Source organism: Battus philenor, unplaced genomic scaffold, assembly GCF_028537555.1.
Source record: "Battus philenor isolate CCGP_79_NKW_IND1 unplaced genomic scaffold, ilBatPhil1.0.hap1 SCAF_10, whole genome shotgun sequence".
Lineage (NCBI taxonomy): Eukaryota > Metazoa > Arthropoda > Insecta > Lepidoptera > Papilionidae > Battus > Battus philenor.
This window is the reverse complement of record NW_027181662.1, coordinates 3,635,011-3,648,138: the sequence shown is the minus strand read 5'-3', so window position 1 is coordinate 3,648,138 and position 13,128 is coordinate 3,635,011. Positions and strand designations below refer to the sequence as shown.

Sequence of the window (13,128 nt, the reverse complement as noted above, 5' to 3'; positions counted from 1 at the left end):
AAAACCAGAAAAATTACAATCAAAATACCATATTACTATGAGGAATTTCAATTATTAATACATTGTACTATAGTTTTGAATGAAACGAATTGTCGTGAAAACAGATAAATTCATATGGAGATAAAAATAGAAAAATAATAAAATTATATAAATTATAATCGAAATTCCCTATTACTACGAGGAATTTTCACAGAACGAATTATCGTGAAAACATAAATTCATATGTACTTAAAAATAGAAAAATATTAATCGAAATTCCCAATGTAACAATGGGCAATTTTTGATGGAACGTATTGTCGTAAAAACAGACTATTTTATATGTACATAAAAAACTGAAACGAATAAAATAATAAAAATAACAACAGAACTACCTTATAGTAAATTGTTCTTGTTTGATTGTATTGTTTTAAGTAATCTCATAAAAATAAACATAAAAGTATAAAGTAACATGTACAGAAATGTAACAAAAATTTATGAGAAATATCAAAAATCATACCTGTACAGTAGCGCAACCAGCACCTGTGGCATATACAAAAACTTTTGTAGGTAAGCCGGGAAGTTGTAACGGCCTTGGCGGTGTTTTAGCTCGCAATTCTAACGTGTCTGTGAGCTCCATGCCGGCAGTTGCAAGGGAAACAGTTAACGCACGATGTCTAAAATCAAAACAAACGAAATCTGAATAAAAAAGATTTAAAAAAATTAAGGACATGCACCTTGGTAAATGAGTGTTGTTTTTAAATGAATAAAGAATCAGACACCTTTCCAATGACTTGATTTATGAACTTGTTATCAACTACCACTACGCATGGCCGGCTTGCTTTTTTATGAGTGTAATATTTAAAGTGATCATTCTAAAACTGTTGGTATGCGATAGTTCAATAATTTTTGGATGTTCAAAATCTACACGGATGCAAAACAATGAATAATTTATATACGCAGCAATCAGAATTTTGAAAAGCTATCATACTATATTATAATAATGTTATTTATATATATCTGTATAAACTTTATGATAAGGCAAAGAATTAAAAAAAAAGAACCAAATAAACAAAATGTACTAACTGCAGTTATTCGTTCAGGAATGGCGACGTAAGTGAGGCGAAGTATTAAAGGAATACAAAGAATGAAGTGGAATGCAAGAAGTTGTGACCAACAAAAGAGGAATGAATGGATGACATCAAATGGAAGGTAAAAGTGTATGTAAATAAGAAAAATTAGCGAATAAATTACTATTGTGACTCTTCTCCCTGTGTATCACTACAGGGGAAGTGCCAGAGGACCCTTGTAGTGGGGGCCATGAATTTTTTTTCCTTAATATTTCAAAAAGTATTGGTTTTTGGACAAGGTCTAAATAATAAATAAACGCAAATGAACTTAACTTTAAAGCTTTTAAACATAAAATCAACTATAGTGTACACATTAAAAATGTCAAAATAATATCTTAGTTTCAAATTTTTAAATCATACCTATCATGTGCCAATGCTGCATATTGTGCTGCAGCTTTAGTGGCACTGTAAGCCAAGCTTGGATGACGTTGAAGTGTTGACGCTCTGTAATATAAAAAGCGAGCCGCCGCCTCGCCTTCAGCTAATGCACCTCTTGCACATGCGGCAAGTAATACTCTTACTCCAGCTACGTATTGTTCCATAGTCACTGCTTCTGTAATTAAAAATAGTAACTTTATCATCAATATTTAACGGAAACAGGCGTTACCTTGCGGAAGTCCATCCTAAGTAAGAAAAGGATCAATATTTAGCCACTCTATGACTTTTTATTATGACTCTGTTTTTGGCACTATTCGGTGTAACATAACTCCTGAAGATGCCCCGTGGAGGGGTGAAACACGTGTTGAGTAATTTGGCGGTGGCGGTTGTGTGATTCGCATTGTTTGCCGCATACGCATTTATCAGCGGGCTGGCGGGCGGTGCATTTGTTGCACGACTACCACTGCATGTGCGAAAGTGGCTAAATATTGGTCCTTTTCTAACTTTATCATCGTCAATAAATCATCCGATAGATGCCTTCTGTAAGGCATAGGTCTCCTTATGATCAGACTGGCGCCCTCTTCCCTTACCTATGGCGCGTCTATCATCTGCTGGTATCCTATTTGACCCCATAGACCTTTGGATGTAAGAGCGATGAGCTCTGTCCACTACCAGTTTACAGGAGCAATTCAAAAAACTACGCCTCTTCTGTGAATCTCCTTTTTTCTGATTCGATCATGTAATGAAGCCTCTAGCATAGCCTTCTCCATTGCTCTCTAACCTTAAGCACTCTTAACTTTATTCCTCCTAAAAATTGCACTGTATGATTTAAAACCCTGTTTGGGTAGTGTTAACAATGTACCACGTGGTTAAAGTAAAAATGTTCTTATAATTTTGACATATCTTTGATCTTATGCCTATATATATATTAAATGCTTTATTACGTTTTAAATTATATTTAGGAGCAAAGGATGAAATAAAATTCAAAAGAAGTTGGCACCTATTGGCTACGTGATCTTATATTTTAAGTTAGATAAAGATATATGTATAACTAGACTATTACTGCTCTTTAAGTATAATGCTTGTTACTATAACGAAAATTATATAAAATTAAATCTATATATAGCCTGTGAAGGGGCTTTGTAATAGTTAAAAATTGAAATACGTATGTTTAGTAAATAGACGTGTTGTCATACTTATCTACTAAATTTTGCTGTGTAATTTTTTCTTATTGAGTACTAAAATCTATACTTTTTATATTTTTTGTAAAAATATTGCATTTAATGAATGTAATATTTGGTAAAAGTCAAACCATAAGAGGTAGTTTTAATGTTTCGTGAAGTTTCTTCTAAAAGCCAATCTGCAGCATCTTTTCTTGGAGCTGGCCATCCAAACTCGCCTTCTTCAGTAGTAGAAGCATTCCTTAATATCACTAAAGCTTCCGGGACAATAGGACTCCTAAAAATATATAGTCCATCATTAAAAAAATTCTGTACAAGACATTAAAGAAATCAAATGAAAGTACACTGAAGTGTATAAGTGTGTGTATAGCGTTTGAATTATTTTTTTAAATATTTATTTTCGTATCATAATATCATACAATACTAGCATAAAGTTGTAAACAACTAACAAAGTCACAAATTTTCCCCCTATTTTTTAATATGACATCGTTAAGACTGGAAATATTTTCACGAATGAATCATATTTTATAAAATCTTGGATAACTATAAAATCAAGAGACATTTATTACTTAGAACTATGTGTAAAAACTTTTTCATAGGACCTTATTGAACATTTTTATTATTTTATTTTATTTTACCATACATGCTATGGTAAAAAAAATGATAAAAAATGTGAACGATTTAAAAAGTATAAGAATAACAAACAATGGTTTATTATATTAATGGCTCTGTACCACAGTAGCTATAGTAATATATTCGTCTAAAGGCCGGTACCTGTTTAAAAAGTTTGTGCCATATTTTGTAAATTGTAAGCTTTGTAAAAAGTAACACGATTCTCTGTAGTAAGGGATACAACGCAGGAAGAGGTTGAAGTTTCAATTAACAAATTAACTTAAACTAGCTGCATATGTCTCATGAAATTGATTTTTAATTTTAATATCGTTACGTGATAGGTAAAACAGAGAAATATTATCTTACTATTTTTATTATTGTTTTATTTTTATCTCCGTGTTAAAAATAATTATTTTTTCTTGTTTGTTCTCCAAAATTTTAGTTTTAAGTATTAGTACCGCTATAGTACCTAAACGATAGATGTTGTTCTTTCCATTGTACCAATGGAAGAAAAATGGTAAGAACTAAAAAAATAATAAAAAACTTATATACTCGTACCAAACCCACACCTTATTATACCTTTGGTCAGAATCAAAACATTCTTTATTCGAATAGGCTGTCATAAGCATTTTCGAATCGGCAATTAACATAAAATGTCGGTGTAATCTATACAGGAAGCTACCACTAGTTTTGAAGGCCGGTGAGAAACTCAACTGTTGATTTTCACAAATATAGTTTTATAAAGAGCGCTTGATATTAATTAGCTCCCTGAGTGAGCATCAACATCATATTAACATCAGTATATTCTTAGATACAATAAGATACTTTTTTATATAATGTTTTTAATATTTGTTCAAAATCTCTCCAGTGGTAGATCCAAAGTTGATTGAGGAAATTTATTATATTTATATACGTACTTTGTGCGCTAAATAATTCATTTAAATTTTGAAGAGAAAATTAGGAGTATACAGCTTTTTTTTATTCCTTGTCAAACTGTGTCTATTAGAGTTTTTTTACATAAATTTAAATGTATTTTCGGACAAATAAAACATTATCTACATAGATATGTTTTGACGCAATCGTAATAATACCAGCATTATTAAAAAAAAACTTCTCGCAAAGACATCCGAGCTGCCATGCAAAAAATGGCTTTAGCAGTCTCACATATGTGATGGAACATCTAATTGCAACCAAAATTAAAAAAATATGTCATATTAGTTACCGTAAGTGTATCCAGAGAGAGCAGATTGCATGTAATGATCTCTTTCGAATTATGGTAGGGGATTTACGAGCAGCAAAGAAAAAAAAATGAGATAGATGTTGTGACTGCATTTAACAAGTGGACAACAATGTTTGTTCATAATTAATTATTATAAGTGTATGTTTATAATTGTAATCACTATTGGTGGTACTAGTAGTAGTACCATAAAATTTAATAAATAAATAGTTAAAAAAAAGAATTTATTACCTTGCAAGGACGAGAGCTAAAACTGTGGCAGCGAGTGCAGCAGGCGATGTGAGATTGTATATATTTTTTTCTAAATATGTTTGACTTTTTTTCGCAACATTCACGTCGAACTGTAATAAATTGCTCATTAGTACATAGTAATTAATTTTACAGTTAATTATTACCTATGTAATATTTTCAATTACCTGATTTTCAACGCCAACTTCAAGAAGTGCTGTTAATGTCTCTGCGGTTACTTCAACTTTCCTTTCCCATTCTATTTCCTCTTCAGTCATATTTCCGTCTTTATCATAATAGTAATACTCGTTAACTTCAGCTTCAGTTCCGTTAATTTTTTTCAAGTCCACTGGATAATAATCCACTTCTTTGTCCGCGGGTAAAGGAGCAAAAGAACCGTCCGATTCTTGTCGCATTTGAATCCATTTCTTAATGGATTGAAGTAAGTCCGGATCGACTGGGTAGTATGATTGTATTTTTGTTAAGATCTCTAAAATTTTGATAGTGGACAAATGGCTGCTCATTGCCGGGTGGTCGCTAAATGAGTTGTCATTTTTACGAAATGATAGTAGAATCTGAACCTGTGAAATTAATTTATATTTACTTACACGACAACAGTTTTGCCAGAAAAATATTTTTAAGTATTTTTTCATACATGTATGTAATATTTATTTTGATAAACAATTATACATATGTAATATATAAGAAGAATTACAATTTTTATGTTAAAAAGCACAAGAAACTACAAGAGTTTTTAGTTATCAGAGTTGACATTTAGAAAAAAATGGGAAGTGAAATAATATATAGATGACTTAAACAACTAGAATGCCTGAAAAATACAAGACTCTATTTCGTTGTCGCTTCATCCCATAAACGTCTACTTAAAGGTCATAGACATTTACTTGTCTTGTTTTGTACGAGTACAAAGTACTTTGTAGCCAAAGGACATCTTTTTCAGCATAAAGGCGCCCACTGTAAAGTTTAGGCGTACTTCGAAGATATATTACGGGATTAAACAACATAATAACGCTTGACAATAAGATTAGCGATCGTTGTATGGTATTGTGGTACGCAGACGACGCTCCTACACATCTTCTAGAAACTTTATTAGGAATAGCAGAATTCTTGTATAATTAACAGATAAATTGTAAATTATATAAGACTGTACCGGAAAATGAACCTGCGGCCTAAGACTGCAGGTATTAATTTTTTACTACTGAGCTACCACTGCTCAAGGCTCTGTTTGGAGTGCATTTAAATTTCTCATTAATACCACGATATAAAAAGCAAATCTTAAGTTTGTGTATGATGTTGTTAGATGTTAAAATATCTCGTAATTTTATGAATAGTCTGTTTAGCACCCTCGATTGTAAAGTTCTAGTATTTCGATTATTATCTGTTTCTTTAATTCCTTACCTGTTCTGGCAATTTTTTCAAGATTTTTTCTCTTTCGGCATCTTCAATTAAATGTGGAATATGTTCCAACGCTAAAAGCGGCGCCAAACTGGCTGACGCTGCAGATAGCTGCGAGTCTTTCCATACTGCAGTCCATTGATCAGCAGAATCAGTTAGTAGACTATACAATGGCAGATGAAGACCTCCAGACACTAAAAGTGTGCCGCTTGCCGATCCCGGTACTACTCCGTGAGGGAGTCCAAGTTCTAAAACTTGGGAAAAGCCAGCTTCCTCGTTAAAATTCCAAATCCTGTAAGTTAGAAGTACTTTATCATATTTTTCGAATAAATATATAATAGGTGGACGACACAACCAAAGGAATAATTAATTTATTGCAAACTAAGATTCCGTGCTCAAATTACTTAAATTTACTTCATTTTACGACTAAATAATTTTAAAGGCTATATTTAACCTTTTGGGTGCTCATTTAATATTTACATTATTTTTTTTAATTTAAAGTAATTTTTGAGACCAGTATATTTTATGTAAGAATTCATTTATTTCATGATATATGAATATGTGTAAGATATTGGGATAACTTAAAATATTTAGTATTGCAAAAAATAAAGAAACAGATAAATCTATGTTATAATGAATAGTAAATTTTATTGATAACTTTGAAGAGGTAAGAGTATTCTTCAAAATAGGTTATTATGCAGTGGTACTTTGCACTCTCAGGTGGTGTCTTTTCTAATTCGCTTCTTAAGGTAGAGAACGTATATATCCGGTCGCAAAGATTGCACACATTAATCTCACTGACGTCATTAATCGCAATAAACCCATTTTTAAATCACGCATGTGGACATCGTTCATATTGTATCAATTATTGAGACTTTGTCATTTGTATTAAATTGAATAGTTAAATATATTTTTAATTCATACTTTAATTTTAATTTGCAAAATATGGTTCTTGATATTAGTAAATATTCTAATAAAACTTCAGCATCATCGTCATTATTTTAGGCATAAGACGTCCATTGATGGACACGGGCCTCCCTCAAAGACATTCTATACTAGGTAAGAAGCGGCATGCAGCATATAACGGCATATATATATATACCTATACAAGGTCGTCTTTCCATTTCGAATGTATTATATTTATATTAAAATTTTTTCATAGGACATACGTTTGTGAGTTATTAGTAACGTCAGAATATATTTTATTTAAGTATACAAAAACTTTTATATAACGAGAAGGATAGCATACCTGAAATCAGCTTTTTCCCCCCAAAGTGCGCTAAAACCTACATAATTGATTCTCATATTAGCAGTTAAGGGCCATACAAGAAGCCTGCGTTCCGAGGGAGCCGCCCCTCTGCCCACAGAGAGTCTCCCTCCTTCCCACCAAACCCACCACGCGCACCACGATTCTGCTCCTGAGCATTCCTCATCACTCTCCGTCTGTTCAGCGCTAGCTAGGTGAACGTCATAACCTGCAATAAACAGACAAGTGCAATTTGTAATAAATTATATTTTTACCTAATAGATTAAAACGTTACTTTGCAGAAGTCTATCCTAAGTAAGAAAGGGCTATATATAGCTACTTCCGCTATGCAGCAGTAGTCGTGCAATGATGTGCACCGCCAAAAACTTCCATACCGAATGAACTCGGTGTTTGGCACTGGTCGGTGTAACATTACTCCTGAGGATGCCTCGTGGAGGGGTTAAAAACGTGTTAAGTGAATTAACGGTGGTAGTTGTGTAATTCGCATTGTTTGCCGCATGCGCATTTATCAGTGGGCGGTGCACTTCATTGCACGACTATTGCTGCATAGCGGAAGTAGCTATATCTTAGTTCCTTTCTTACTTATATTTTTACACTTCTAAGATAAATTTTAGTCAATGAATTTACACATTTTTTTTAATAAATCATCATCATTCAACTTATCATCGTCATCGTTTTATCCGCAGGACATTATTGTTGGATGTAGTCCCACCCACAAATTTTCAATAACACCGAAACAACAAGCATGTATTACTAGATAATTGTTTTTGTGTTAAATATTAATTATGGCGAAATGATATAAATTCTTTTTTACAATTGATTGTTGTATTAAAAGAAGAATGGAATAAAGAATATAAGCTTGTAACAGTTGATATTTATTTATGTGTATTTCGTATTGAGTTGAAAATCAGTTTTAGGTTAGATCAGGGATGAGCAACACTTTTAATCAACGGGCCAATTTGAATTATAAAATTTTTGGGCAGGCAGCACATTATGTAACCCTTATTATTAATTCACTAATATTACCTTATTATTATACACTTTGTTTTTAATAAACATTTGAATAAAAATATACAAATTTTAATGCAAAATAAACAATATAAAAACGAATATACTTGAAAATTTTAACGAGAAATTTTGTTATTGAGAAAATGCGTATATGTAATACGTACGCAGCTTTCAATTAAGCATCACTCAGTTTTGATTGACGGATATTATTAAATAATTGTTTCGGTTTAGCCACCACTTTACATAATCAGAGGAAGTAAATAAAATTAATTAAGTTTTAAAAATAGCTAGCGGGCCGCATAGACACTGCGTTTAGTTTAACCCTGGGCTAGATCATATTTAAAATCTCTATCATTCCAGCAGTTAGACATCCACTGTTGGATATAGGTTTCCACTACAGATTTCCTATAGATAGCCTAAGATAGGTTGGAAGCGGACTGCAGCCAGTATTTAAAAATAGAACAAAAGAAATTATTAGTATTCATTCTTATTTTTATATTTAAACTCAGTACTCGAGCTTGTCAAAAAAAGATTTCGAATCCCAATCTACCCAGGTTTAATAGAGCTGGGAGTCCTTTAGTTTTATCATAACATTTTTCATAGTAGTTTGTTAGCAATGGAGACTTTATGTGACACAAAGATTTTTCAAACTACTAGTGCTTCGTGTCTTTGTTTAAACAGCTTTCAGATCTTCGGGTTTTCTGGGTAGAGTTACGCGTTTATGTTGATTTTCGGGGATTATAAACATGCTCTGGGTACACAACATTAAATGAATGAAGAATACAAAATACTACATTGCATGCGTACCATGCTTTCCTTTAGCAATCCACACACGAGTCCTCTCAAATACAACTCTATACATGTCCTCAGAGGGCTCGCGTATGGAGGAGAGGGCGACGTGTGCAGCTCCTTTGGCGCGTAGTTCTAGAACAAGTCCGGCTCGATTGCGTGGTGCCGCTACCCACTGCCATTCCCATGAACCTCTAGAAGACACCGCTAGATGTTCTGGAAAAAGAAGATAAATCTATTTAGGTATTTCTTAAACAATCATATAATGAGAAGGTAATAACTAAATTCCACGCAATGCTATCGTTCATTTATTTAATGAATATCAAGTAAAGTTACGAAAACAGATTATAGGAGATATGTTGTGTATGAATATCTAAATTTTCTTATTAGTTACCTAGCTTTTCCGGTTTAATATATCTGTAATGTATTATTTAAATAGAATACAAGTTGAAAGATCGATACCGCTAAACTAGCAGTAGCCGTAGTCGTTTCAGCCCATAAACGCCCACTGCATTGCATAAGTTCCATCTATGGGGTATGTATATATTATGTTATCGTATCATAATAGCCAGGCTTGGTAGACGAGTTGGCGATAGCAGTGTAGTATTATGGTACTCAAATGACGCTGCTACCCATCCTTTGGAAACTTGTTTATGAGTAGTGGCAGTCCTCTATAATTATGCACAGTATGAATTATATAGGATAGTATCAATGGAATCAAACCCACGACTTACTATTACAAATCTCCCACTAGGCTACCACTGCTCAACTTGAATAATTTACAAATGAAAATATTTTGTCGTAGTTTTAATTTCATTTTTGAAAAATTTATTTAAGTGAAATAGACTGGGAAAAGTTTATATATATTTACATATATTTTGCACAAATTATGAATCATATAAGATTGTATCCCGGGAATCGCAATTGCGTCTACTAAGACTGAAAGAATGGTCACTCGTATACCGCTGTGCTACCACTGCTAAAGTAACAGTAGAAATGAAACGTAACTAGTATTAGAATAATATTTACAATATTGTAGACGGTTGAATTTTTGCCTTAAACTTTATAAATAGTTTGCATAAAAGTATTTGTCACCGTCGTATATAATTGAGACATAAAAGAGAGAAACACTTTAATAGCGTTAATTTTTGTAAATAAAAATACGAAAAAATATTTCCTTTGGTTCCGTATGTGAATACTTGAAAGTATTGTAATAGTGATAACTTACCGTTAGCACAAAAGTAAGCGCTCTGAGTGTCACTTCTATGTAGACCTTCGGGCAGTACAAGTACACTTGCAGACCTTATCACGGAGCCTACGAGGGTCTCGTTGTTGAAAGATGTGTAAGAAATGGAACAATTGTCCGCGCTGTATCCAGTCACTTCAACTGAAAAAAATATAGATACAATTTGTTACTGGAATTTTAAATTACATTGCATTTGTCGAAGTAAATAAGTGTAGCGTTCCCGCTCCATGTCGCTGGCCACAATACTTTTTGTCAAATCATACTTCCAAATTAGAATTTAAATTCAAACGTCGATTAAAATTCGAACGCTGTCAGTGATTGTAAATACTCTTTATATATATGAGGGGACACCTTCTTCGATCACTCTTCTAACATCTTCATTGCCAATGTACTCGTGTGGTATATCACTTCCAACCGCTAAACGTGTACGTTTAATCAAAAGAAAGTCAGATACGTCTTCGGTAGGTGACACACCACCGCCTGGTAATTGCGTATATACGTTTTAATATATCTCTATTTATATAAAAAAACTGTCAAAATAAAAATATAATAATAAGATTATAAAATTATAATAATGAGGATGATGTCTTAAATGCCACCTATTTTTTAAATATGTCACATGCACACAAGTACTAGGAATACAAACAGCGTTATCTGAAAACCGAATAGATATCAATTATTCAATGCAATACGTCAAGCGACACATGTGACGTAGACTTTTTTTAGTTTATTACCTTGCGGATTTCAGATTCGCGAGTCATGAGTCTGAAGAAGTTGTAAAAGCCAAAACGACTAACAGCGTGCTAAAGCAATCTAATATAGCCACTAGGAATAAATTAGTAAAGCATAATGAAATGAATTATAGAGATAGAAAATAGTTAAAAAAAATTATGTAGACCGTATATAACAACTTCTAATATTAATAATTGAATGAAGTACGTAAAAAAATACCTTCAAAAAAAGGCTGCCTATATAATATATATATATATATATATATATATATATATATATATATATATATATATATATATATATATATATATATATATATATATATTATATATATTTTTATTATTATATATATATATATATATATTTATATATGTTTAATTTTTGGAATAACTTAACGACAAACTGCACGAATTGTGTGGATTATGCAAAAATAGAACTAACAAAAATTAAACCACGAATTACCAAACAAAAACGCAACAAAATACGTATACTTGTTGTTGCTGTTGTCATAATTATTTTGGAATCTTTTCGATTTTGACAGATCTGATAACTCTATAAAAATTGTTTTTGTTCTCAATTTTCTTGTTAATAAAACTAATTTAAGATCATTAACGATAATGTAAGTATATGCAATAATCATTGTGCTCATTTGATATTTTTTTCATTTTAAATATGATCGCTCTACAACGACAATTACTTATTACATGATGGAATGATCTGGAATCACAAAGAACATTTATATCTTTTGAAATTGTATTTGGCCAATCTGTTATATTATTGCTTTTTTACTATCGACATTAAATATTATATGGCTTTTGCTGCTATGCTATAAAAAAAAGGACACGTGCAAAGTGTATTAGATTACATGATATTACATAGTATTTTTTTAATGTCAATGTATGAAAAAATATTTTTTGTGTTCAATTAAATATTCGCTTGTGGTAATTTTATTGCCATAGTTTAATTTATTAAGTGCACTATATCATAGCCAGTACATAGCTATTTCTTTCAAAAGTTTTTGAATTTATTTTTATCCACAAATAAGGTCAACAATATAAACATTTACATTATATTAACAATATTTACATATCCTTCATTGTTTCAGGCCATAGACGCCCACTGCGAAGGATAAGCTTCCCCCAAAAATATAAATGGAATAATACTACAACATACTGAAATAATACTACAAACGCTACGCTTGGCAGGGGGATTGGCGATCGCAGTGTGGTATTGCGGTACGTAGAAGACGCTGATCCGTCCTCTGGAAACTTGCAACCATAGTTTATGCATAAAATGTGAAATATGAAAGACGGTATTCCGGGAATTGAATCCGCGACCTTATATCGCAAGTCTTCATACTCTACCGCTGTGCTACCACTGCTCAATATAACTGGCATTTATATTAACAGACTAATACTATATTCTATAATTTCTATACCGTCTCTACATCAAAACTATGTCTATGGTAGAGCGTATAAATTTTAAAGTTGTACGTTACCTCATACTGTAAAAAGATTTTTAAAATAATATTTGTGAATCGCTTGTTATAATAAATTTGCTCACAGGAAAATGTCGTATAGCTTAAGTAAATAAAATCTATATCATGATCCATCCATCCATCCATCCATCGATCCATCCAGCCATCCACACATCCATCCACCCATACTTATGTCGTAAAAAAGGCCATTTTTTAAAAAGGAAATCTACAAAAAAAATCAGTATTTTCTATAGAACATACCCGTCAGACGAACTCTATACGATTCGATATTTCCCCAATGAGTTTGCGTTATCATAGTGTGTCCCTCATCTGCATAATACACGAGCTAACGTCATTGATGCGATTGTTCTCGGTCGGGTTCAATTTAAATGTTAATTTGTGGCCCAGCCATCAATTTGAGCACCTTGTTAGCACGCTCGTATTAATTTGAGTG

General features: G+C 32.2%; 1 protein-coding gene across 1 annotated transcript in view; it reads right to left on the bottom strand.

Annotated features, from left to right (window-relative positions):
• Positions 1 to 13,128, bottom strand: part of LOC137926736 (C3 and PZP-like alpha-2-macroglobulin domain-containing protein 8) — a 158,157-nt gene that overhangs the window by 2,165 nt on the left and 142,864 nt on the right. The window contains exons 14-22 of the mRNA XM_068770426.1: positions 10,448 to 10,606; positions 9,238 to 9,435; positions 7,405 to 7,630; positions 6,159 to 6,447; positions 4,931 to 5,323; positions 4,746 to 4,855; positions 2,797 to 2,942; positions 1,467 to 1,659; positions 497 to 653 (exon numbers count right to left, since the gene is read on the bottom strand). Coding sequence (XP_068626527.1) covers positions 497 to 653; positions 1,467 to 1,659; positions 2,797 to 2,942; positions 4,746 to 4,855; positions 4,931 to 5,323; positions 6,159 to 6,447; positions 7,405 to 7,630; positions 9,238 to 9,435; positions 10,448 to 10,606 — 1,871 coding nt within the window. The remainder of the gene's footprint in view (positions 1 to 496; positions 654 to 1,466; positions 1,660 to 2,796; positions 2,943 to 4,745; positions 4,856 to 4,930; positions 5,324 to 6,158; positions 6,448 to 7,404; positions 7,631 to 9,237; positions 9,436 to 10,447; positions 10,607 to 13,128) is intronic.